The 27,558-nt window shown below is 49.0% G+C and overlaps 1 protein-coding gene across 6 annotated transcripts in view; it reads left to right on the forward strand.

Annotated features, from left to right (window-relative positions):
* The first annotated feature begins 4,365 nt into the window (after positions 1-4,365).
* Positions 4,366-27,558, forward strand: part of LOC139275958 (uromodulin-like 1) — a 425,626-nt gene continuing 402,433 nt past the window's right edge. For 2 of the 6 annotated variants that reach the window (XM_070893209.1, XM_070893213.1), the window contains exons 1-6: positions 4,366-4,564; positions 4,709-4,951; positions 5,697-5,855; positions 16,191-16,288; positions 19,684-19,870; positions 26,997-27,137. In XM_070893209.1, coding sequence (XP_070749310.1) covers positions 5,756-5,855; positions 16,191-16,288; positions 19,684-19,870; positions 26,997-27,137 — 526 coding nt within the window. In that variant the 5' untranslated portion in view covers positions 4,366-4,564; positions 4,709-4,951; positions 5,697-5,755. Of the gene's footprint in view, positions 4,952-5,460; positions 5,597-5,696; positions 5,891-16,190; positions 16,289-19,683; positions 19,871-26,996; positions 27,138-27,558 lie in introns of those variants that run through there. The other 4 variants (XM_070893210.1, XM_070893214.1, XM_070893212.1 and 1 more) reach the window with 4 other exon arrangements.

A 27,558-nucleotide genomic window follows, 5' to 3' on the forward strand; every position in this document is an offset into this window, starting at 1 on the left:
GGGTGTGGGGAGAGGGTGTGGGGAGGGGGTGGGAGGAGGGGGTTGGGGGGTGGGAGTGTGCGGAGGGAGTGGCGGGAGGGGGTGTGGGGAGGGGGTGTGGGGAGGGGTTTGGGGGGAGGGGGTGTGAGGAGGGGGTGTGGGGAGGGGGTGTGGGGAGGGGTTGGGGGAGGGGGTGTGTGGAGGGGGTGTGGGAGGGGGTGTGGGGAGGGGGTGGGGGGAGGGTGGGGAGGGGGTGGGAGGAGGGGGTTGGGGGTGGGAGTGTGCGGAGGGGTGAGGGGAGGGGGTGTGGGGAGGGGGTGTAGGGAGGGGGTGTGGGGAGGGGGTGTGGGGAGGGGTTTGGGGGGAGGGGGTGTGAGGAGGGGGTGTGGGGAGGGGGTGTGGGGAGGGGTTGGGGAGGGGGTGTGTGGAGGGGGTGTGGGGAGGGGGTGTGGGGAGGGGGTGGGGGGAGGGTTGTGGGGAGGGAGTTGGGGGGAGGGAGTTGGGGGAGGTGGTGTGGGGAGAGGGTGTGGGGAGGGAGTTGGGGGGAGGGGGTGTGGGGAGAGGGTGTGGGGAGGGGGTGGGAGGAGGGGGTTGGGGGGTGGGAGTGTGCGGAGGGGGTGGGGGGAGGGGGTGTGGGGAGGGGGTTGGGGGGAGGGAGTGGGGGGAGGGGGTGTGGGGAGGGGTTGGGGGGAGGGGGTGTGAGGAGGGGGTGTGGGGAGGGGGTTGGGGGAGGGGTTTGGGGGAGGGGGTGTGCGGAGGGGTTTGGAGGGAGGGGGTGTGCGGAGGGGTTTGAGGGGAGGGGGTGTGAGGAGGGGGTGTGGGGAGGGGGTTGGGGGGAGGGTTTTGGGGGAGGGGGTGTGCGGAGGGGTTTGGGGGAGGGGGTGTGCGGAGGGGTTTAGGGGGAGGGGGTGTGAGGAGGGGGTGTGGGAGGGGGTTGGGGGGAGGGGTTTGGGGGGAGGGGGTGTGCGGAGGGATTTGGGGGGAGGGGGTGTGAGGAGGGGGTGTGAGGAGGGGGTGTGGGGAGGGGGTGGGAGGAGGGGTTTGGGGGGAGGGGGTGTGAGGAGGGGTTTGGGGGGAGGGGGTGTGAGGAGGGGGTGTGGGGAAGGGGTGGGGGGGGAAGAGGGAGTTGGGGGGGAATGTATCACTATATTAGGCTGCTTCCACTGGAGGCGACATGGATCAGGGGGCTGAAGCAGTCTGTTTGTTCCTGGAGGCTAGGGTTAGTGAGGTTTGGGAGAGGGTCTGAACTCTAGTGGTCTTGCTCGAGGGCATTGGCGCCAATGTTCCCTCTAATTTTTTTTTTCGTGTGCACTCCCTTTAACTGGCTACACGACCCATTCAAATTTTCGAGCATGCGGTGTTTCTTGCTGTAAAAGCTGGTGAGAGGCCTGTTCGGGACCCCCAGACCACAGCCTGGCCGCGCAGCTTAACGGGAACATTGGTTAGCGCCCCTCACGGCTAGTGGGTGGGTTACAGTGCTCAGGGGGTAGGGTTGTTGTGTGGGTCTCCAAGAACAGGCCCCAGGCTGCCTGATATTTAACATGTTGGTCTTTACCGTGTACTTTGAAGTTTAAAGGCACTGGCAATGTTTGCTCAGAGTATCTTTCTTTCAAGCTCTCTGATTGTGACATAGTCTGATTCGCTTATGTCACCTGGTGTGTTTATAAAAAATGGTTACCTGGAGCGGTACCTAGTCGAATGGTTTCATCTTCGACCAATTATCTGTGCTGAGACACACCGGCATGTGGAGTGCTGCAGTTGGCCTCAGTGCCCCTGGGGCTCACAGAAGGGGCAACAAACACCAATCATGGTCCCCAATCTCCATCACTATCCTGTGTCCTATGCTGGAATGTGCACATATGTGGATGTTGGGTGATCAGGCCCATGATGCAGCCCATGACTAAATAGCCTGTTGATATTTACTATCCAGGCTGACACGAAGAATGGATACTTGGGAAAGGCAACAGAGGGAATCAAGGGCTATGGCATGGACAGTGCAGGCAAGTGGAGCTGAGGTCGAAGATCAGCTATGATCTCATTGAATGGCGGAGCAGGCTCGAAGGCCCAAGTAGCCTACTCCCTGCTCCTAATTCTTACGTTCTTATGTTCCTGGAACAGCCCACCACAATCAAGAGTCAACACCTTCAGGAGAGCAGGGCAGAAAAGTTGGGAAGAAAATTAAAATAAAGTAATTGTTTTCTGAAACTATATAAATAAAAATAAGTACAACCTCACTTACAGAAAGAATCTCACCTTCTATGAGGTGAATTGCATGTTTGAGAGCAGGATGACCTACGAATTGAGCCTGTCTAACCTACCTGAGGGTCCTTTTAAAATGAAAAATTCTTGTGCATCATTTAAATCTCTATGCTTTTTTCTCAAAGTCCAATTTTATGCATTGATTCCATTCTCTTAAAGTTGAATTCACTGTAGTTAACCTTGGGTCCTTGGAGAAACTTCTTCACCCAGAGAGTGGTGAACCTGTGGAATTCTCTACCACAGAAAGTTGTTGAGGCCAATTCACTAAATATATTCAAAAAGGAGTTAGATGAGGTCCTTACTACTAGGGGGATCAAGGGGTATGGCGAGAAAGCAGGAAGGGGGTACTGAAGTTTCATGTTCAGCCATGAACTCATTGAATGGTGGTGCAGGCTCGAAGGGCTGAATGGCCTGCTCCTGCACCTATTTTCTATGTTTCTATGTTTCTATGGTACAGTACGGATCACATTGAGTAGGAATCTCCTCGGAGCTGCTCCTGTTTCTCTGCTGTAACTTTGTCCACGTGTGGCTGAAACTCTGGGGTCCCTGCCGTACCTCCCGAGAAGTTGCAGCTGCAGAGCGGGAGCAGCTCGGAGGAAATTGTCGGCCATTGCATTTGCAGATAAATACTTTTGAGCATCTAACAAACACAGTTATGGACACAAAAGCAAATTACTACAGATGCTGGAATCTGAAATAAAAATGTGTAATGCTGGAAAGACTCAGCTGGTACTGTATGCATCTGTGGAGAGAGAAACATTTGACATTACAGGTCAATGACCCTTCGTCATTGGAAAAAGTTCGAGGTGTAACAGGTTTTTAAGCAAATGTAGGGGCAGGGAAAGGGGGGAGGGGAGGAAAGAACTGAAAGGGAAGCTCTGTGATTGGGTGGAAGGCAGAAGAGATTAAATAGCAAAAGGGATGATGGTGTAAGGCAAAAGGAATGGTAATGGGACAAGTTAAGAAACAAAAGGTGAGTTTAGATAGGGTGTAAATGGAGAGTCCTACAATCTCAGGAATGATATCTGGGGGCTTGGTGGAGGAGGGGTTTCAGGGTGACCTGAATTTTCTGAGTTGGGGTGATTTTTTTTTGCAGTGTGTAGCTTCTGGGACGATTGTGTAGATAGCCAGTAGCTGAGTCCTCCCAGAAGTCCATTGATAGCCTCCTTTCAGTCGCTGTGTGTTGGATGAGAGGCGAGGGGGAGGTGGTCACTGGGGCATTGGGAGGGGCGGGATGTATTGAGCCCACAGAAGAGTAGCCCACGTCACCTGGGGCTTCTGTACTTTGTTTAGTAACTGCTTTGGAAAAACTCTGCCTGGACCTATTTTTTAGGGATATTGCTAATAATTTGTTGATGACAAGGAAAGAAAGAAAAAAACTTTATATAGAGCCGTTCACGATCTCAGGGCGTCTCAAATCGCTCCGTGCTCTGTGCTCGCTGACTTACATCGGCTCCCGGTTAAGCAACACTTCAATTTCAAAATTTTCATCCTTGTTTACAAATCCCTCCATGGCTACGCACCTCCCTATCTCTGTAATCTCCTCCAGCCCCACAACTCCCTCAAGATGTCTGCGCTCCTCTAATTCGGCCCTCTTGAGCATCCCTGATTATAATCGCTCCACCATCGGTGGCCGTGCCTTCTGTTGCCTGGGCCCCAAGCTCTGGAACTACCTCCCTAAACCTCTCCACCTCTCTACCTCTCTTTTCTCCTTTAAGTCGATCCTTAAAACCGACCTCTTTGACCAAGCTTTTGGTCACCTGTCGTAATTTTTTCTTATGTGGCTCGGTGTTAAATTTGTTTTTGTCTTATAACACTCCTGTGAAGCCCTATTGGGACATTTTACAATGTTAAAGGCACTATATAAATACAAGTTGTTGTTGTTATTTACAGTCAATGAAGTAATTTGTTTTGAAGTGAGGTCACTGTTGTAATGTAGGATAAATTTAGCAAAGACAGATATTGTGCAATCTTAAAATTCTAAGCAGCAACAACTGGAGGTCTCATGATGAGGAGCCCTGGGATATAATTTATATGCCACTAGTTGGCTGATCTGATAACTATAAACAATGAGGTCACAAATTAATTATAGCTGGTTCCACAAGTGGGACATAGATCATAGCTCATGGTTCCTCATCATGTATTCTGTGTCTACCAATTGCACTGTATAAAATACAAGTCTTTCTACAATAACAGCTCGCATTTATACAGTGCCTTTATACAGGACACTTCACAGGAGCGGAAAACAGACACAAACTGACACCTAACAAAAGAAGGAGACCACAAGCTTGAATTAAGAGGGAGGTTTTTCAGGAGCTTCTTAAAAGTATGCCTTTATTAAAATAGTGGTCATTGCATTAATATGTTCAACACTTCAGCGCAATTTCAAACTATTAAAAAAAATAAAAAGTTCTATTAGCTGAAAACCATTTAAAGGCTTCGGTCTTCTTGTTTCTGTGCTGTCTTCCAGACAATGGGCTCTCCCGATCCTCGTACAACCTGTGCCAAGACTTTGTGAAGCGGAATGTGACCAGGACTGTGTCCTATCAAAAATCCTTCACCACGTATGAATCCTGTGGAGGTTGGCATCCGTGGAAGGTTTGCCCAAAGCTGGTCTTTAAAACACTTTATCGTACGACCATAGTTGAAACAACAGAGACTCAAGTCGACTGCTGCAAGGGATTTGAGCAAAGTGGACATTACTGTGTACTACGTAAGTACAGGAGAATAAAATACCATTGCTTGTTTAACTATATCATGCAAGGAGACCGGGTGGCACCTCTCTTGGATTTGGACTCCAGTCTAGACCGATGAGATCTTCTAGGTCTGCGGCCTGTAAGGCTCCTATGCCATGCATTTGGGCAGTTCCAATTCAGTCCCGAGTGTGGGTGGGCTCACAGTGCTAAAGTGCCTCGAATCCAGCACTAACTAGCACTAAATTGTCAATCTCACTCAAAGAGATACAAGAAATGGAAACATGTTAGACTGCTAAAGTAAGAAGGGCAGAGTAAAGAGAGCTTCACTTTGCATATTTTCTGATCTTGGCTTCTCCGGGCAGATCACATGGCTGCGGGGATTCCGAGGGACTGCCTATGATGATGATGATGAATGTTAATTTGTTGACTTAGTGTTAAAAACTTTTCACATGGCCATGAGAGCCTTACACCAGATGTGTTAGATTTCACAATACAATATGTGCCGTTAGTTACCAGGGCCTTGAAATGATGCTATGCAGATCACCAGAATTTTGACAATTAGCCTATGATGACCTCACTCATTGGATCAAAGTCCTTTGTGTCAGCATTAATCCACTTAAAATAAATGGCTTAACTGCCCCATGAACATATTGAACTTTCAGGTGACTGGACAGAGTGTCTGCGCTATAATATTCACACAGTTTAATCACAGGGCTAAGGAGAGTTAATCCCATCTGATTACTGCCTGTTTGATTGCCTCAGCTTTGAACAGGACTGATGCGTTTGCTTCACACCCGGGATCGTGCCCGACAGAGCAGGCCATGGGGAACCACACCTGTAGATGGGACACCGACTGTCCAGGACTGCAGAAGTGCTGCAACTTCAGCGGGGAATCAGTGTGCACCTCACCTATTCCAGCAGGTACGGCTGATAGATCCTTTCCTTTCTTGTCACAGGTATGTTTCCCTCTTGCTCTCCCCTACCCCTCTCTACTTTCTCCCAAGTCATGGGGTTACTGAGTGACACAACTCTGTGTGATGCGTGGGAACAAATGAAGGGTTTAAGATCATTGGCAAAAACAATATTGGGGAGATGAGGAGAATTCTTTTTTACACAGCAAGTTAAGATCTGGAATGTACTGTTTGAAAGGGTAATGGAAGTACATTCAATAGTAACTTTTAAAAGGGAATTGAATAAATACCTGAAAAACAAAAGTTTGGAGGGCTATGGAAAGAGCAGGGGGAGTGGGAGTAATCGGATCGCTCTTTCAAAGAGCCGGAACAGGCAAGATGGGCCGAATGGCCTCCTTCTGTGCTGTATGATTCTATAATTCTATGATTACATCAAGACTTCATAATCGCAATGCTTGTGGAGATGTCACTGTGGTGAAGAATGCTGCATAGATCTTCTCCCTCGATAAACAGAAAACATTTGCCAAACACTGGTTTCATGTAACTGTCGCAGAGATGTTGTCACACCTAGTTTAAAGTATACAACATAGTAAAACCATATAGAGATTCACATCTTGAGCCGATTGTTTCAATTTGTGCGGGATGTATTTAATGCGTTCCTACACAGTATCTGCCTTCATTTTGTATCACGAACCAGTCACCTCCAACAATTAATCAGAAAGGTTGGCTAATTAACAGAGATATCAGTTGAATCTGCCTGGTGTTTTAGTCGCTCAATCATCAAGTGGGGAGCGAGAGGGCTATAAACATGACAACGATACGTATTGCACCCCATTGAAAGAGGCACCCTCTTTTTATTTAAACATTTTTGGCAAATATTTTCATGTTTTGTGCTCTGGGCAATAGCACAATATGCAAAGTGCGGGCAATGCAAAAACATCAGTGAGTGTGTGATTTCATGCAGAAAATGGCGTGCAGCTGTTTTGCGATAGATATCGCTGATTTAATAAAGTTTGTCTTTTGTTGCACCTAGTAGTGAATGATAGTGAACATGCCGTGGCCTTGCTCACTGTTAGTCGAAGGAAATGGCAGGTCATTCTGTTGTGTTTGTTGTAAGAGGCTGGGAGAGGGTTTATAGCGCCACCTCTCGAGGAAGTAAGAATTGCGGGTGTTGAGCACAAATTTCAATGGGACCGTTTCAGCCTTACCCACGGATTGCAAAGATGGGTCGCCTTCATGAAAATCTCAAAAAACCTCAAGGGCTAGACTTTCCACTTCACATCACCTATTTATCGCCCAAAACGGCCTGCTGTTGCCCATTTTGACCAAAAAGTGGAAATTCAGGCTGGAACATCGGCGGAAAATTATCCACCCCCAACTTTTGTCTCACATCGTCGAGCTGGTCGCTGAGGTGATCGCCCGCACAGCGCCCAGTCCAACTTTCGGCACATCGCCAGCACATCGCCAGGCTGATCGCTCGCCGAGAACATCGCTGGAGAATCGCTGCTTTTCCCGGGCCTTCCTCACAGAGCTCGCACTACGGACGCCATTTTGAATTTTGGAGGAAGGGAGGGGGCAGCTAAAAAACTTCAGCTTATAAATTGTGAGTTATTTAAGGGTCTTTTACAGACACATCCACTCACATTTATACTTATATTTAATTATACTAATATTAGCTTAGTAGTATAGGCATTTTTTTTACTAAAGTGCATGTATAGTGAGTGAAAATAATATTATTGATAGTGATGGGGCCTATGGCTTCTCTGCCATTACTTGTAACTGCTCACACGCTGGCTTCTGAAAGGATCAATCGAAGAGGTGGCAGGGTAATGCGGAGACAGAGGAGGCGCACGTACAGCCAGCGAAGGTACAAGGAAAAGCAATCTTACCTCAACATGTCTGAAAACGCGTGTCTTAGGAGGCTGCGCTTCCGGAAGGAGGTCATCGGTGCGATATGCCAGCTCATCAAGGGGGATCTGCAGCCGACCAGCACCATCAGGACCACACTGCCAGTTGAGGTAAAGGTTACTGTGGCACTATCCTTCTACGCATCTGGATCCTTTCAGGCGACATCTGTGGTATATTTCAGCACGCCACACACTGCTCCATTCGACAGGTGACTGAAGCGCTTTACGCTTGCAGGATGGACTTTATAAACTTCCCTATGACCAGGGAGGCACAGACTGGGAGGGCTTTGGGTTTATTGAGAATAGCAAACTTCCCCAAGGTGAAGGGAGCTATAGACTGCACGCACATTGCCTTGAAAGCCCCTTTATAGAACCCGGAGGTGTTTCGTAACAGAAAGGGATTCCACTCTCTGAATGTGCAGCTCGTTGTCGACCACAACCAAATAATCATGACAGTAAATACCACGTTTCCAGGCAGCATCCATGATGCGCACATCCTGCATGAGAGTGCTATCCCTGACCTGTTTGTCAATTAGCCAGAAGGTCATGGTTGGATGCCGGGGTATAAAGGATATGGCCTTGCCAGTTGGCTCATGATCCCCCTGCGTAATCCCCAGACGGAAGCCATATAGCTACATGCAACATTGTCGAAAAGACAATTGGAGTGCTCAAGCTGCGCTTCAGATGCCTGGACCACTCTGGTGGCAGCCTACAGTGCCACCCTGACTAGATCGTTGAGTTTATTGTGGAATAACTTAGCTATAAGGGGAGGGCAACAAATGCCAGATGGGGCTGCAGGTCCACCTCCAGAAGGAGTGGAGGTGGCAGAGGCAGATGATGAGGAGCAGGAGGAGGAGGAGAGGCTGGTGAGGACCTTGGGGAGGACAATCAGCCTGGCGATGAATCCATGGTCCGCCCCCACCCCCCCGAGAAGACTGGAGGAACCCCGTGGCAGTTACGCGGCTGCAAAGCTGTTGCACCACAGCTCATAAATGAATGCTTTGCATGAACTTGCATTGGGGACAGTCGCAGTTACAGTTACAGTTATAGTTAGACAACAGTTGCATTTGCATTGAGTTACATTTTAGCTTTGCCTGCTCTGCCCTGGCCTGGCCATTGTTGTACAACAATGGCATTAATGCTTAACTTAACTTAACTTATGTTATTAGAAGACAATGCACAACAATGGTTAAATTCAATAAAAAATGTTACTACTTTAACAAGAATTTTATTGTAATTTTTCACAACACCCCCTCCCCCAACTATAAACGAACATTAACAGTAGCAGTAAGATAACACAATAATGAAAAAATAGATTTTTTTTAACAAAAACACACCCCTCCCTAGCTGGACCTGCCGCCACGTTTCCCACCAGATCCTTTACCCCTCCGTATCTTAGGCCCACCCGCCTGTTTTGGTCCCCGGAGACCAAGATGAACATAAGAACATAAGAAATAGGAACAGGAGTAGGCCATATGGCCCCTCGAACCTGCTCCGCCATTCAATAAGATCATGGCTGATCTGATCATGGACTCAGCTCCACTTCCCCGCCCGCTCCCCATAACCCCTTATCCCCTGATCGTTTAAGAAACTGTCTATTTCTGTCTTAAATTTATTCAATATCCCAGCTTCCAAAGCTCTCGGAGGTAGTGAATTCCACAGATTTACAACCCTCCAAGAGAAGAAATTTCTCTTCATCTCAGTTTTAAATGGGCGGCCCCTTATTCTAAGATCATGCCCTCTAGTTCTAGTCTCCCCATCAGTGAAATAAATCCCTGTGGCCTGATAATCTGCATCTCAGAGTATTTAAGGAAGTGGCCCTAGAAATAGTGGATGCATTGGTGATCATTTTCCAACAGTCAATTGACTCTGGATCAGTTCCTATGGACTGGAGGGTAGCTAATGTAACACCACTTTTTAAGAAAGGAGGGAGAGAGAAAACGGGTAATTATAGACCGGTTAGCCTGACATCAGTAGGGGGAAAAATGTTGGTATCAATTATTAAAGATGAAATAGCAGCACATTTGGAAAGCAGTGACAGGATCGGTCCAAGTCAACATGGATTTATGAAAGGGAAATCATGCTTGACAAATCTTCTGGAATTTTTTGAGAATGTATATACATTGGACAAGGAAGAACCAATGGATGTGGTGTATTTGGACTTTCAAAAGGCTTTTGACAAGGTCCCACACAAGAGATTGGTGTGCAAAATCAAACCACATGGTATTGGGGGTAATGTATTGATGTGGATAGAGAACTGGTTGGCAGACAGGAAGCAGAGAGTCGGGATAAACGGGTCCTTTTCAGAATGGCAGGCAGTGACTAGTGGGGTGCCGCAGGGCTCAGTGCTGGGACCCCAGCTATTTACAATATACATAAATGATTTGGATGAAGGAATTGAGTGTAATATCTCCAAGTTTGCAGATGACACTAAACTGGGTGGTGGTGTGAGCTGTGAGGAGGATGCTAAGAGGCTGCAGGGTGACTTGGACAGGTTAGGTGAGTGGGAAAATGTATGGCAGATGCAGTATAATGTGGATAAATGTGAGGTTATCCACTTTGGGAGTAAAAACACGAAGGCAGAATATTTTCTGAATGGCGGCAGATTAGGAAAAGGGGAGGTGCAACGAGATCTGGGTGTCATGGTATATCAGTCATTGAAAATTGGCATGCAGGTACAGCAGGCGGTGAAGAAGGCAAATGGTATGTTGGCCTTCATAACGAGGGAATTTGAGTACAGGAGCAGGGAGGTCTTACTGCAGTTGTACAGGGCCTTGATAAGGACTCACCTGGAATATTGTGTTCAGTTTTGGTCTCCTAATCTGAGGAAGGACGTTCTTGCTATTGAGGGAGTGCAGCAAAGGTTCACCAGACTGATTCCCGGGATGGCAGGACTGACATATGAGGAGAGACTGGATCGACTGGGCTTTTATTCACTGGAATTTAGAAGGATGAGAGGGGATCTCATCAAAACATATAAAATTCTGACGGGACTGGACAGATTAGATGCAGGAAGAATGTTTCTGATGTTGGGGAAGTCCAGAACCAGGGGTCACAGTCTAAGGATAAGAGGTAAGCCATTTAGGACTGAGATGAGGAGAAACTTCTTCACTCAGAGAGTGGTGAACCTGTGGAATTCCCTGCCGCAGAGAGTTGTTGAGGCCAATTCATTGGATATATTCAAAAGGGAGTTAGATATGGCCCTTACGGCTAAAGGGATCAAGGGGTATGGAGAGAAAGCAGGAAAGGGGTACTGAGGGAATGATCAGCCATGATCTTATTGAATGGTGGTGCAGGCTCGAAGGGCCGGATGGCCTACTCCTGCACCTATTTTCTATGTTTCTTTGGGCCCAAGTTTCGGGCCGTGCCTAAAACGGCACAGCCCGGACCTGGACGCCCGTTTTTCGCGCCACAAAGTGCGCCTAAAAAAAACGTACCTATTCTCTGCGTCCCTGCAGGTCCTCTAGAGCTGGACACGATGCAGCAGGAGCTGTAGGGGCCGGAGCCAGGTCCCTGCGCTGAAAACAGTGCTGGGACCTCTGCACAGGCGCGCTACAGTGGGCGCACATGTGCAGTAGCTCCAGGCGCCCGAAACTGTGTGGGAGGGGCCCGAAGCACGCAGCCCCTAGCCCTGGCCCAATGGCCTCACTGGGGCTGCGTGAATAAGGCTCCTCCCACCCGACTGGACCCGACCCGACTTGACTCCCGCTCCCCGGATCGGAGCGGACCCGACCCCACTCTCTCCCGCCCCCCGGCGACCTGACCTCCGCTCCCCCCACCCCCGACCCGACCCGACCCCCGCTCCCCCCCACGACCTCCGTGGCTCCCCCCGCCCCCCAGCGACCCGACCTCCGCTCCCCCCACCCCCGACCCGACCCGACCTCCGCTCCCCCCACCCCCGACCCGACCCGACCTCCGCTCCCCCCACCCCCGACCCGACCCGACCTCCGCTCCCCCCCACGACCTCCGCGGCTCACCCCCGCCCCCCGGCAACTCTTTCCCTCTCCCCCCCCCCCCGCGACTCTCTCCCCCCCCGCGACTCTTCACCCCCCCCCCCCCCGCCCGACCTCCGCGACTCTCTCCCCCTCCCGGACCCGAGACCCGACGCCACCTATCTGTAAATCCAGCCCGAAGTCTTGGGCCTGGCCATTCAGCCTCCTCCCCTCCCCTCTCCTCCCTCCCCTCCTCTCTCCCCCCTCCCCTCCCCTCTCCTCCCTCCCCTCCTCTCTCCCCCCTCCCCTCCCCTCTCCTCTCCCCCCTCTCTCCCCCCTCCCCTCCCTCCCCTCTCTCCCCCTCCTCTCTCTCTCTCCCTTCTCTCCCCCCTCCCCCCTCTCTCACCCCCCTCTCTCCCCCCCCTCCCCTCCTCTCCCCCTCCTCCCCTCCCCCTCCTCCCCTCCCCTCTCCTCCCCTCCCCTCTCCTCCCCTCCCCCCTCTCCCCCCTCCTCTCTACCTCCCCTCTCCCCCCTTCCTCCCTCCCTCCCCTCTCTCCCCCCTCCCCTTCCCTCTCCTCTCTCTCTCTCCCCCCCTCCTACCTTCCTCCTCCCCCTCCTCCTCCCTTTCCCCCCTCCTCCTCCCCTCCTCCTCCCCCTCCTTCTCCTCCCCCCTCTACCTCCCCCCCATCCCCCTCTACCTCCCCCCCACCCTCCTCTACTCCTCCCCACCCTCCTCTACCTCCCCCCCCACCCTCTACCTCCCTCCTCCTTCTTCCTCCCCCACCCCACTTCTCCCCCACCCCTCGCTGTCAGAAACACAGACACTGACAGACAGAGAGATAGAGACACTGACAGAGACACACTGTGGGGGGGGGCATCCCAGCATGCTGTTGGAGGGCTCCCAGTGCTGCAGTCGGTAAGTAGAAAATGTTTTATTTATTTGATTTTTTAATTTTTTATTAATTTTTTTTGATTGATTAATAGGTTGATTTATTGATGTATTTATCATTTATTATTGATGATGACTCTTTATTTGTAAAACTGAAGTGTTTAATGTTTGTAAACTTCCCTTTAAACACCCCCTCCCCCCATTCCCTACGCCTGATTTGTAACCTACGCCTGATTTTCTAAAGTTTAGACAAGGTTTTTCTGAGCGTACAAAAATCTACACTTACTCCATTCTAACTTAGTTTGGAGTATGTCTTCACTGCCAAAGCTTTCAAAACGGGCGTAAGTGGTCGGACACGCCCCCTTTTGAAAAAAATAATCTGTTCCAAACTGAACCTGTTCTAACTGACTAGAACTGCAGCAAACTAAATGCCGAGAATTGCAATTTCTAAGATACTCCATTCTAAACCAGTTGCTCCAAAAAAACAGGAGCAAGGATTTAAAATAATGAAAGGGATAGACAAGATAGAGGCAGAGAGGTTGTTTCCACTGGTAGGGGAGACTAGAACTAGGGGGCACAGCCTCAAAATACGGGGGAGCCAATTTAAAACCGAGTTGAGAAGGAATTTCTTCTCCCAGAGGGTTGTGAATCTGTGGAATTCTCTGCCCAAGGAAGCAGTTGAGGCTAGCTCATTGAATGTATTCAAATCACAGATAGATAGATTTTTAACCAATAAGGGAATTAAGGGTTACGGGGAACGGGCGGGTAAGTGGAGCTGAGTCCACGGCCAGATCAGCCATGATCTTGTTGAATGGCGGGGCAGGCTCGAGGGGCTAGATGGCCGTGTATAATTTATAAGTGCCCCCTATAAAAGGTGAGGGGGACACTAAAACCCGTCAATTAAAACAAATTAAACTTTAAAAGAAATAAAATCAATTTTAAATTTGGTTTCCGGGCGTGACGATGGACTCCAGTCCCTCCGGTGCCCACCTCTCGCGGAAGGCCGCGAGCGTACCGGTGGACACCGCGTGCTCCATCTCCAAGGACACCCTGGACCGGATGTAAGAGCGGAAGAGAGGCAGGCAGTCAGGCTGAACGACCCCCTCGACCGCCCGCTGCCTGGACCGGCTGATGGCACCCTTGGCCGTGCCCAGGAGCAGTCCTACGAGGAGGCCCTCGGACCTACCCGCTCCCCTCCGCACAGGGTGCCCAAAGATCAGGAGAGTGGGACTGAAGTGCAGCCAGAATTTCAGGAGCAGCCCCTTTAAATAATAAAACAGGGGCTGCAACCTCGTGCACTCAATAAAAACATGGAACACGGACTCCTCCAGACCGCAGAAATTGCAGGCGGCCTGGGAGCCCGTGAACCGGCTTAAAAATTTGTTGCACGGCACTGCTCCGTGCACCACCCTCCAGGCCAAATCCACGATAAATAGTAAATAGTGGGAGGACTTCCACGTAGAGTGCCCTCCATTGGGGACCCCCGCCTCCTCCGGACGGCAAGATGGTACGCCATGGCGTGTCCGGACGGCCGGCGAGGATGGCAAAGTTGAGAGTTTGCAGGAGCAGCCCGTACAGGAAACCCCTCCGCGCAGAACTGAAAGGCATGGAGGGGATTTCCTCGAGGCGGCTCAAGTTGTGAGGCGCCGACTCCCGAGGGAGGCTCCGGGGTTTGGCGCCGATGAGGAATTCCGTCCGGACGGCGGTCAGTTCGGACGGGATCTCCCCACGTGCTTGAGTCTCCTCGATGCACCTAACAGAGTCGGGGCCCAGAGCTGTTTTTAGCGACTCGATGGCATCGGCCGCGTGGCGGACGTTGGCAGAATTTAGGCGCCGCGCCAGCGTGTCTGGCGCCATCCAGCCCGCTCCTCCGCCATCGAGCAGGTCCCTGACCCTGGTCACCTCACCAGCCACAGCCCTCTCGTCCGACCTCCACCTAAAACCTCGGTCGTGGAGGTACGGATTCCCGAGCAGCGGCTCCTGCAGGACAGCCGTCACTCCAGCCGGTGGAGAGCTGCGCTTGGTGGAGACTTTGTTCCAGACCCTGATGAGTTCCTTGTAAAAGACAGGCAGCTCCCGGAGGGCGGTCCTGACGCCCCCCAAGCTCACAAACAGGAGCTGCGTGTTGTAGTTGAGGCCGTGCTGCTGGCGGAAGAAATACCTCGCCAGAGCACACCACCTAGGAGGGGGCTCGACGTAAAGGTATCTCTGCAGGGTCTGAAGACGGAAAGTCGCGAGCTGGGCGCTGACGCACACCAACGACTGACCGCCCTCCTCAAGCGGGAGACTCAAGACTGCGGCAGAGACCCAGTGCTTCCTGTTGTTCCAGAAGAAGTCCACCAGCTTCTTCTGTATCTTGGCGACAAACGCAGGGGGAGGGGTCAAAGTGACCAGCCGGTACCACAGCATGGCGGCCACCAGCTGGTTTATGACTAGCGCTCGACCCCTGTAGGACAGCACTCGGAGCAGTGCTGTCCAGCGCCCTAGGCGAGCGGCGACCTTGGCCTCCAGCTCCTGCCAGTTCGCCGGCCAGGCTTCCTCGTCGGGGCTAAGGTAGACTGCCAGATAGAGGAGATGGGTCGTGCTCCAGGCAAAAGGCCTGAGCTCCTCCGGCAGGGAGTCCACCCACCACTGACCCACCAGGAGTCCGGAACATTTCTCCCAGTTGATCCTGGCGGAGGATGCGGCCGAGTAAATCTCCTGGCACTCACGCATCCTCCGCAGGTCAGCGGGATCCTCTACCGCGAGGAGCACGTCATCGGCGTAAGCCTCAACAGCTCAACAAATCTGTGAGCATACACACAGGTGCATACATTACAAAGGTGTAAAAAATGTTTTAACATGTAACAGCAGCAGCAACTCCTGCCAGCTTACAAACCCCTCTCACAGGCTTGCACACTCCAGGTCTAACTGGCTGCTGAATTGATCCAGTGTCAGATTGTTAAGGGGTTCTCTTTATATGACCTACTCAAACTGATGTGAAATGCCGCTTACTGAAGTAAGGGAGCATCTATAAACCGTGGCCTAGAAGTTATTCCGCATGTCAGAATGCTGAACATGTTCAGATGACGTTACTTTGCCTGTTGTTTTAATGGAAACTTTAACGTGGTTGTAATAAAATAACGGACACCAGTAACTTCACACAGATGCCTTAAACGTCTGTACCCCAGTGTTGTTACGGAGTGATTTCTAGATTTGAACATTGGAAACGATAACATGAAAAAAACAGCATCGTGTTTATGAAGAGGTGGAGTTCCGCCTCTGGCACTCTTTATCAAATTGTTGCTTTCTGTGGGTGTGTGTGCAGGGTATGTCCATCAAGGATATCAGGGTTGGTGCAGGCACCACAAAGGCACGATGGGGAAGGGCCACACTGTACATCAAGGGCCGGGAACCAGTATAAAACCCTCCTCGGGTCGTATGACACAGAAATGATTGCAGTGAAAATGTACATTTACTCTGTTTCTGTAAATAGAGTACTATGTACTGCATTCATCTGTTTAGTGCGATATGTAACGTGATTTATGGATTGTATTGTAATGTACCTTGAAAGGTAATGTAATATCCTTGGACAAAATGCTATGAATCAAGTATATTTCTGATTTGTCTTTTAACAGTGGGTGAAGGGTACTTCAATTTGTTGATTGAAGTGAAACTAAATTTTGAGCAGACTGAGTTGGATCTTATGAATCACCTGAGATTCTTGCACTCTGTGGTAAGTCAACCATTTATTCATTGCTATTTTAATAGATTTTTGATAATCTTTATATTAATTATTTCACAACAAGGGCCCCAAAAATTTAGGGCCGGTCCCGAATACACTAGCTCCTGGGTTTGTGGAGGAATTCCTGCTGAAAGAAAAATATATATTAATGCTTATTCTGTTCTGAACAAAGATATTCACCTCAGATCTACCTTTTCTCTTCAAGCTGCTGATGAAAATGTGTTTTGTGTGAAATGTCTTTATTCGCTATTTCAACCAAGGGTTTAATTGGTGAATGCCTTCTTTTAAAATGGCACAGTAATTTCATATGCATGCTGCAAGGGTTTCACTGCTATCTCATGGCAATAGTGTTCCATTGTCCATATAGGGGGTGATTCCATTATCCCAAGCTCCCTGTGGAGAGTGGTGTTTGCACGGAGTGCATCTCAGGAGATCGCAGACAAGTACTCCGGGACATTCCGGCTGCATGCCGTGATTTCCTGAGATATACTCGCGGTAGGAGTCAATGCTGTTCTCTGCAAATTTCCAATTTGTGTTTTTCCATTTGAGTTTTGCTGGACAGGTTGGTAGCGTCTATCACAGACAAGTGTGTTCATGTGAGCTCCCCTTTTCCCCAATATTAGTGTCAGCTGTGGCTCAGTGGGTAGCTTTAACTCTTGCACTTGGGGACACTATATGGTAAACTCACCCATTTCCTTGCTACCAGTGGGGAGCTGTGTGGGAGGGTAGCGTATGTTGAATGGTTCAGCAGTGCTCCAGGCCTGTCTCTGACTCCCGCTGCCTTCAGCCGGGGATTCCTGCTGCTGGTATGAGATTGGTGAGTTTACCCGTTAATCCTTCGCTGGCTAATTGTTTTGTCTCTTTTGTAAATTAAATGCTATTACACACACAAAAAAAAGTGGGCAGCACACTCGCCTCAGAGTCAGAAGGTTGTGGGTTCAAGTCCCACTCCAGGGACTGGAGCACATAATTCTAGGCTGACACCCCAATGCAGTGCTGAGGAAGTGCTGCACTGCCGGAGGTGCCGTCTTTTGGATGAGATTTTAAACCGAGCCCCCTTCTGCTCTCTCAAGTGGATGTAAAAGATTCCATGGCACTATTTCAAAGAAGAGCAGGGACCTTATCCCCGGTGTCCTGGCCAATATTTATCCCTCAATCAACATAACAAAAACAGATTATCTGGTCATTATTACATTGCTGTTTGTGGGAGTTTACAGTGCATAAATTGGCTGCCATGTTCCCCACATTACAACAGTGACTACGCTCTAAAAGTACTTCATTGACTGTAAACCACTTTGAGAAGTCCGGTGGTCGTGAAAAGCACAGTAGAAATGCATGTCTTTCTTTCACTATAACCATTCTGTTTTGCCACAGAGATTATTAACTTTCTTCCTCAATCATTCTGCTTTGCTGTGTGCACTACAATTTGTTCATCAATATGAACCAATGGATGTGGTGTATTTGGACTTCCAGAAGGCAATTGACAAGGTGCCACATAAAAGGTTACTGCACAAGATAAATGTTCATGGGGTTGGGGGTAGTATATTAGCATGGATAGAGGATTGGATGACAAACAGAAAACAGAGAGTCGGGATAAATGGTTCATTCTCGGGTTGGCAATCAGTAACCAGTAGATGCCGCAGGGATCAGTGCTGGGACCCCAACTATTTACAATCTATATTAACGACTTGGAAGAAGGGACCGAGTGTAACGTAGCCAAGTTTGCTGACGATGCAAAGATGGGAGGAAAAGCAATGTGTGAGGAGGACACAAAAAATCTGCAAAAGGACATAGACAGGCTAAGTGAGTGGGCAAAAATTTGGCAGATGGAGTATAATGTTGGAAAGTGTGAGGTCATGCACTTTGGCAGAAAAAAAATCAAAGAACAGGTTATTATTTAAATGGAGAAAGATTGCAAAGTGCCGCAGTACAGCGGGGCCTGGGGGTACTTGTGCATGAAACTCAAAAGGATAGTATGCAGGTACAGCAAGTGATCAGGAAGGCCAATGGTATCTTGGCCTTTATTGCAAAGGGGATGGAGTATAAAAGCAGGGAAGTCTTGCTACAGTTATACAGGGTATTGGTGAGGCCACACCTGGAGTACTGCGTGCAGTTTTGGTCTCCGTATTTACGAAAAGATATACTTGATTTGGAGGCAGTTCAGAGAAGGTTCACTAGATTGATTCCGGAGATGAGAGGGTTGACTTATGAGGAAAGGTTGAGTAGGTTGGCCTCTACTCATTGGAATTCAGAAGAATGAGAGATGATCTTATCGAAACGTATAAGATTATGAGGGGGCTTGACAAGATGGATACAGAGAGGATGTTTCCACTGATGGGGGAGACTAGAACTAGGGGGCATGATCTTAGAATAAGGGGTCACCCATTTAAAATTGGAGATGAGGAGAAATTTCTTCTCTCAGAGGGTTGTGGATCTGTGGAATTCGCTGCCTCAGAGAGCTGTGGAGGCTGGGACATTAAATAAATTGAAGACAGAAATAGACAGTTTCTTAAACGATAAGGGGATAAGGGGTTATGGGGAGCGGGCAGGGAAGTGGACCCGAGTCCATGATCGGATCAGCCATGATCATATTAAATGGCGGAGCAGGCTCGAGGGGCCGTATGGCCTACTCCTGCTCCTATTTCTTATGTTCTTTGTTCTTATGATGTATCAGCATCGATCAGTTGGTAGCACTTTCGCCTCTGACTTCGAAGGTTGTGGGTTCAAGAGTCCTACTCTAGAGTCTCGGGCACAAATTTAAGCTGACGCCCCAGTGCAGTACTGAGGGAGTGCTGGACTGTCGGAGATGCCGTCTGTGGGATGAGATGTTAAAACGAAATCCCCACTGCCCTCTTAGGTGGATGTAAAAGATCCCACGACACTATATTGAAGAAGAGCAGTCACTAAAACAGATTATCTGGTCATTATCACATTGTTGTTTGTGGGAGCTTGCTGCGTTTCCTACATTACAACAGTGACTATACTTCAAAAAGTACTTCATTGGCTGTAAAATACTTTGAGATCCTGAGGTATTGCAAGTCTTTCTTCCTTCTTTATTAGAATTCTGTATGTTTCAGAGGATAGTACAATCTTCAACTATACCACCTGCTCTTCCCTCGTTCCAGAGGATTATTTTTCCAATGAAACTTTTAAGGGTTTGTCATGTGCCATATAAGGCAAGTAATTTGGTAAGGAACGATATCCCATGACAAATTCCGTCAATAAAGTCCTCCACTTACCTGCATTGTGATCTGTTGCCCGAACAACTTCATTTTCATTCAAGATCCTGGAGACAGTGGACAGGTTGATCTCGAAGTTATAATGAATTTCCTGTTCTCGAAAAAAACATCTGTGACTTGACCTTGACACATCTGCATTCACTCCAGGTGACTGGTGCTCTGCATGCATTGAACTCCTCGCTGTATCACATCCACACCCAACGAGATGGAGAGCATAAAACAGTGTCAGAACTTGTGCTGGGTACCAGGCCTCCAACTACACTGATGAATATATCGAGAGAGCTGCAGAAGGTTTTACTAAACATTGATGAAGTTTGTCACTTGGAAACCAAAGGTAAATTTTAACTTGATGTTAATTGATGTGAAACCACTGTAAATAAATGGAGAATATGTAATGCAGTGGGACTTTGACCGATTATGCCTCCGATATTCTCCATTGGAATTTTCGCTCGAGCTGGTGCTTCATGCCCAGACACCAGCAGGAGTCGGGGCTTTGAGTCTGGACACCAGCAGGAGTTGGGGCTTTGAGTTTAGACACCAGCAGGGCCACGGTTTTGGGTCTGGATACCAGCAGGGCCAGGGCTTTGAGTCTGGACACCAGCAGGAGTCGGGGCTTTGGGTCTGGACACCAGCAGGGCCAGGGCTTTGGGTCTGGACACCAGCAGGAGTTGGGGCTTTGAGTTTAGACACCAGCAGGGCCAGGGTTTTGGGTCTGGATACCAGCAGGAATCTGGGCTTTGAGTCTGACACCAGCAGGGCCAGGGCTTTGAGTCTGAACACCAACAGGTGTCTGGGCTTTGAGTCTGACACCAGCAGGGCCAGGGCTTTGAGTCTGGACACCAGCAGGAGTCGGGGCTTTGAGTCTGGACACCAGCAGGGCCAGGGCTTTGAGTATGAACACCAACAGGTGTCTGGGCTTTGGGTCTGACACCAGCAGGGCCAGGGCTTTGAGTCTGAACACCAGCAGGAGTCTGGGCTTTGAGTCTGGACACCAACAGGGCCATGGCTTTGAGTCTGAACACCAGCAGGTATCTGGGCTTTGGGTCTGGACACCAGCAGGGCCAGGGCTTTGGGTCTGGACACCAGCAGGAGTCGGGGCTTTGAGTTTAGACACCAGCAGGGCCAGGGTTTTGGGTGTGGATACCAGCAGGGCCAGGGCTTTGAGTCTGAACACCATAGAATCGAGAAAAATTATGATACAGAAGGAGGCCATTTGGCCCATCGTGTCTGTGTCAGTCGAAAAGTGTTACCCAGCCTAATCCCACCTTCCAGCACTAGGTCTGTAGCACTGTAGGTTACGGCTATTTAAGTGCACATCCAAAATGTGGTGAGGGTTTCTGCCTCTACCACCCTTTCAGGCAGTGAGTTCCAGACCCCCACCACTCTCTGGGTGAAGAAATATTTCCTCATCTCCCCTCTAATCGTTCTACCAACTACTTTAAATCTATGCCCCCTGGTTATTGACCCCTCTGCTGAGGGAAATAGGTTCTTCCAATCCACTCGATCTAGGCCCCTCATAATTTTATCCACCATAATTAAATCTCCCCTCAGCCTCCTCTGTTCCAAGGAAAACAACCCCAGCCTATCCAATCTTTCCTCACAGCTAAAGTCTTCCAGTCCTAGCAACATCCTTGTAAATCTCCCCTGCACCCTCTCCAGTGCAATCACATCCTTCCTGTAATGTGGTGACCAGAACTGCACGCAGTACTCCAGCTGTGGCCTAACTAGTGTTGTATGCAGTTCAAGCATAACTTCCCTGCTCTTGTATTCAATGCCTCAGCTAATAAAGGCAAGTATTCCATATACCTTTTTAACCACCTTATCGACCCAGCCTGCTACCTTTACGGATCTGTGGACATACACTCCAAGGTCCCTCGGTTCCTCCACATCTCCTCAGTATGCTCCCATTTATTGTGTATTCCCTTGCCTTGTTGCTCCTCCCCAAATACATTCCCTCGCACTTTTCCGGATTGAATTCCATTTGCCACCTTTCTGCCCAACTGACCAGTCCATCGATATCCTCCTGCAGTCTGGAGCGTTCCTCCTCACTGTCAACCACACCGACAATTCTTGTATCATCTGAACATTTCTTTATCATGCCCCCAACAATTAAGTCTAATTCATACAGCAAAAGAATATAGACGGGCTAAGTGAGTTGTCAAACATTGGGCAGATGGAGTATAATGTGGGAAAGTGTGAGGTTATCCATTTTGGCAGGAAAAATAAAAAAGCAAATTATTATTTAAATGAGAGAGATTACAAAATGCTACAACACAGAGGGACCTGGGGGCACTTGTGCATGAAACACAAAAAGTTAGTATGCAGGTACAGCAAGTGATCAGGAAGGCAAATGGAATGTTGGCCTTTATTGATATAAAAGCACGGAAGTCTTGCTACAACTGTACAGGGTATTGATGAGACCTCACCTGGAGTACTGCGTACAGTTTTGGTCTCCGTATTTAAGGGAGGGATATACTTACATTAGCGACAGTTCAGAGAAGGTTCACTAGGTTGATTCCGGAGATAAGGGGGTTGACTTATGAAGAATGGATGAGCATGTTGAGCCAATACTCATTGGAGAAGAATGAGAGGTGATCTTATCGAAACATATAAGATACTGAGGGGGCTCGACAAGGTGGATGCAGAGAGGATGTTTCCCCTCATGGGGGAGTCTAGAATTGGGGGTATAGTTTAAGAATAAGGGTCGCCCATTTAGAACTGAGAAGAGGAGGAATTTCTTCTGAGAGTCGTAAATCTGTGGAATTCTCTGCCCCAGAAAGATGTGGAGGCTGGGTTATTGAACATATTTAAGGTGGAAATAGACAGATTTCTGAGCGATAAGGGAACAAAGGGTTATGGGGAGCGGGCAGGGAAGTGGAGCTGAGTCCATGATCAGATCAGCCATGATCTTATTAAATGGCGGAGCAGGCTCGAGGGGCCTAATAGCCTACTCCTATTCCTATTTCTTATGCTCTTATGTTCTTTTATACTACAAAAAGTAAGGTACCAAGTATTGAGCCCTGTGGAACCTCACTGGAAACAACCTTCCAGTCACAAAAGCTCCCCTCAACCATTACCCTTTGCTTCCAATTTGGCACTCTTGGATCCCATGGGCTTTTACTTTTTTTTAATCAGCCTACCATGTGGCATCAGCTGGAGCCAGAGCTTTGGGTCTTGACACCAGCAGGGCCAGGGCTTTGGGTCTGGGCACCAGCAGGACCAGGGCTTTGGGTCTGGATACCAGCAGGAGCCAGGGCTTTGAGTCTAGACACCAGCAGGAGTCGGAGCTTTGGGTCTGGATACCAGCAGGAGCCAGGGCTTTGGGTCTGGACACCAGCAGGAGGCTGGGCTTTGAATCTGGACACCAGCAGGAGTCGGGGCTTTGGGTCTGTATACCAGCAGGGCCAGGGCTTTGAGTCTGGGCACCAGCAGGGCTAGGGCTTTGAATCTGGACACCAGCAGGGCTAGGGCTTTGAGTCTGGGCACCAGCAGGGCCAGGGCTTTGAGTCTGGGCACCAGCAGGGCCAGGGCTTTGAGTCTGGGCACCAGCAGGGCCAGGGCTTTGGGTCTGGACACCAGCAGGGCCAGGGCTTTGGGTCTGGACACCAGCAGGGCCAGGGCTTTGGGTCTGGACACCAGCAGGGCCAGGGCTTTGGGTCTGGACACCAGCAGGTGTCCGGGCTTTGAGTCTAGACACCAGCAGGAGTCGGAGCTTTGGGTCTGGATACCAGCAGGAGCCAGGGCTTTGGGTCTGGACACCAGCAGGAGGCTGGGCTTTGAATCTGGACACCAGCAAGAGTCGGGGCTTTGGGTCTGTATACCAGCAGGGCCAGGGCTTTGTGTCTGGACACCATCAGGTGTCTGGGCTTTGGGTCTGGATACCAGCAGGGCCAGGGCTTTGGGTCTGGACACCAGCAGGGCTTGGGCTTTGAGCCTGGGCACCAGCAGGACCAGGGCTTTGAGTCTGGACACCAGCAGGTGTCCGGGCTTTGAGTCTCGACACCAGCAGGAGTCGGAGCTTTGGGTCTGGATACCAGCAGGACCAGGGCTTTGGGTCTGGACACCAGCAGGTGTCCGGGCTTTGAGTCTAGACACCAGCAGGAGTCGGAGCTTTGGGTCTGGATACCAGCAGGAGGCTGGGCTTTGAATCTGGACACCAGCAGGAGTCGGGGCTTTGGGTCTGTATACCAGCAGGGCCAGGGCTTTGTGTCTGGACACCAGCAGGTGTCTGGGCTTTGGGTCTGGATACCAGCAGGACCAGAGCTTTGGGTCTGGACACTAGGGGGCTGCTAGTGTTTATTGAGAAAAATAAAAATCTCAGTTTAAAATAAAAATGAGAAGCTTATGTGGAAACACATGTTGAAAGGAGATTTGGGATCTCCTGATTGTGTGCCAATTTGTAATGTTCCCCGCTGCTTCCCTCTACTACAAGCGACTGACCTTCCAATGTACAGACATGCCGTCTCATCAATGTGGGATGATAATATATATAATAACTCAAAAAGATAAGTTTGCTGGCAATGCACAGCAGATCCATCAGGAGCTGAAGAAGAGAAGACAGGTTAATGTTGGAGACCCTTCATCAGGACTGTCAGATACTCACTCACCTGTTGTATATCTCCAGCATTTTCTCTTGTAATTGCAAAATTACAACAATCACGGTTTTCCTTTCCATCTCTACATCTTAGAATACAGGAACGTTCCGGCTTTATTCATGCCAGCACTGAAGGGGAAGTGAGATCATTTATGTTCAAAGTTCAATTGTGTTCAGTTCTGGGCACCAGACGACAGGAAGGATACGTTGGAGAGGGCGGAGAAGAGATTGTATAGAAATCAATAGGCATTCAAAACCAAGGAGATACTGTCTCCACCGGCTGGAGCGTCGGGAACAGATTTAAGGCGATTGGCAAAAAAGGCCGAGATGAGATGAAGAGAATGTTTTTAACACAGCGAGTGGTTGTGACCTGGAATGCACGGCCTGAAAGGGTGGTGGGGGAAACACATTCAATCGGAACTTTCAAAGAGAACTGGAGAAATACTTGAAGAGGAAAAGTTTGCAGGGCAATGGGGAAAGAGCAGGGGAATGGGATTAATGGGATAGCTCTACCAAAGAGCCAGCACAGGCAGGATGGGGTGAATGGCCTCCTTCTGTATTGTCAGATTATATGATTCTTCAGTATCGATTGAAAAGTAAATATTTATAACAAATATTTCTTGATTTTTCTGAGGAAGAAAGTCAAAACCTTTGACCGCAGTTTGACTGTACATGGAGTCTTCAACTTACAATTTGCCCATTGCCATTTTAGTGTTGAAGGCTATGGGCTTCCTTCCTCCTGTTATGTTCATTTAATTTTCCCATATGTTTCCTAGCTTTCTGCTAGAGAATGTGTGTTTTTGATCCCCCAGCAGTTTTCTCTCCTTCCCTTCTCCTCTGAAGGCATTGACTCGATTGTTTGAGGTACAGTTCCACGGGGGTCAGTAGCCCTCTTGTAACTCGCCCGAGTCACCATTCTTCATGTGCCAGCAGGGTTAGTTGACTGTGGGAGCTGCACCAACCCTATTCTTACCCAACATCCGCACATGCACACTACCAACAATTGGACAGCAACCGGGAGTGGAAACCCGAACCTGTCCGTTCAATAATCCAGGGGTGTTGAGGCAAATTGGAACTCCTCGTTGTGCTTTTCTGCATGGTTTCCTATCTCTCTACCAAGTGAATCACATGGCAGGAAGAGGGGACAATCCACGTACTGTGACCTGGGGTACCATAGCACAATGGTTATGTTACTGGACTAGCAATCCAGAGGCCTAACGATCCAGAGAAATGAGTTCAAAATACCACCACAACAACTGTGGAATTTAAATTCAATTAAATAAATCTGTAATTAAAAAAACTAGTATCAGTGAAACTACCGGATTATCATAAAAACACATCTGGTTCACTAATGACCTTTAGGGAAGGAGATCTGCCGTCCTTACCTGGTCAGGCCGATATGTGACTCCAGACCCACAGCAACGTGGTTGACTCTGAACTGCTCTCTGTGGTTCCAGAAGGCGGCTCACCACCACCTTCTCAAGGGAAATTAGGAATGGACAATAACTACTGGCCTTGCCAGCGACGCCCACATCCCGGAACAAATTTTTAAAAATTCAGATCTATCAATATTGTTGGAGAAGAGATGGCAATGGAGAAATGTTTTTTTGGATGGCTCCCACAATGATTTAGCAGATTTATCCAGCTGAGCCATAGTCGCCAGAAAGATCCCAGATCTGGTCCCCAGTCTATGGGGAGTCAGTTGGTCTAAGTTGAGATGGTGCTAGGTGCAATGTATTTGCTTCATGGGTTCTTTGCTTAAGAATTTATAGCAACACATTGCTGTTAAAAACTAGTTGGTTTATTAGCAAAGGTTTCACAATCACACTACACATTACCAGTTTATCCACTAGGCTCACAACCACCTGCCTCATCGTGGATCCCTGAAACCCAACTGGCTGGGGTTTTATTGAGTCTTGTGTACATCGCGTGACTGGCTAAGCCACTCACAATTCAACAGCTCTACAACTCTAAGCATAATCACAGGTGCATACATTACACAGTAGGGTTACTATAATGGGCAGCATACCCTTGAGTCAGGGAAGGGGGAATTGACTGAGTTCCTGCTCATGTTTGCCACCCTGTAACTACCACTAAAAAATGCACTTGTGTGATGATCGGATGCTGAACGATCGGGTTGGGTGGTGATCAATATTCCTGCTAAGCTACGCATTGTTGTGCACTGCCTGTTTATTTCAATGTGCGGTCCCTTTAAATTTCTGTGCGTGCGGTTGTGAGCTGCTGGCTCAGTACCTCACAGACTACTGTGTGGCCATGCTCACGTGCACAGCTTAGAAAAAAACATTGGTAATAATGCCTGCACCCACTGTCCAGGCTCACATGAATAATCGCCATTTTGCTGAAGTGGCAGAAGGCACCTGGCAGCTAAAGAATTGCATTTTAATAACGAACATAGGAACAGGAGGAGGACATTTAATACCCTGAGCCTGCTCCGCCATTCAATTAGATCTTGGCTGATCTATACCTCAACTCCATCAACCCGCCTTGGTTCCATAACCATTCGTACTCTTACTGAACAAAAATCTATTAAACTCAGTTTTGAAATTTTCAATTGACCCCCCAACCTCGACAAGTTTTTGGGGGAGAGAGTTTGAAATTTTCACTGTCCTTTGTGTGAAGAAGAGCTTCCTGTAAAGAGTCAACATCTTCAGGTAAAGAGGAAAGGGAAGAAAAATGGCAGAAGAAATTGTTTTCTATAAACCGTGCAAAGACAATTCCACGGGTAGGTTTTTCCAATTTGAACAATTTGTAGCAAACACTGGGAGATTTGAACTCTTCTTTCTCAAATTTTGGTTTTACAGATGAGGTTTTTTTTTGCGTTAATTTATCATGATCTCATCTGCAGATATCAATGAATGTGAACATGCTGAGCTGAATTCCTGTTCTCTGAAAGCAATCTGTTCGAACACGGATGGGTCTCACAACTGCACATGTCAGAAAGGCTTCACTGACAGAGATTCCTCCAGACGAGGCAGAGATTGTCGAGGTAATGGTCATCCAGCTAATGTTGGAGTAAAGATGGAGGCTTATTTGTTCCTCTTTTGTGCCTAACCAAGGTCAGGCTGCTTGTGTTTGGGAATGGTACACTTTCCATTTCAGATGTCCAGTGTCAGCATCAAGACTCCCAGGTGCTAAATATCATGGTTAGATGAAAAGTGACGTTCTCCCTATTGCCTCAGAAGAGCTGTTGAAGCTTCCTGGATGACTAAAGATATAGAGTGGAGAAATTCGGTTGGTTAGCGCCAGCCGTTAGCGCCCTGAACGTTAAGCACCTCCCCCCCGAGCACCTCGAGGGGCTAGATGGCCTACTCCTGTTTCTAATTCTTATGTTCACCACTCTGTCAGCTCCTGCCGCGAAAGTCAGTGAAGGTTTAGGGGCGGTGCTGACAGTTTGCGCTGTGCTCGCT

This window comes from Pristiophorus japonicus, chromosome 11, assembly GCF_044704955.1.
Source record: "Pristiophorus japonicus isolate sPriJap1 chromosome 11, sPriJap1.hap1, whole genome shotgun sequence".
Lineage (NCBI taxonomy): Eukaryota > Metazoa > Chordata > Chondrichthyes > Pristiophoridae > Pristiophorus > Pristiophorus japonicus.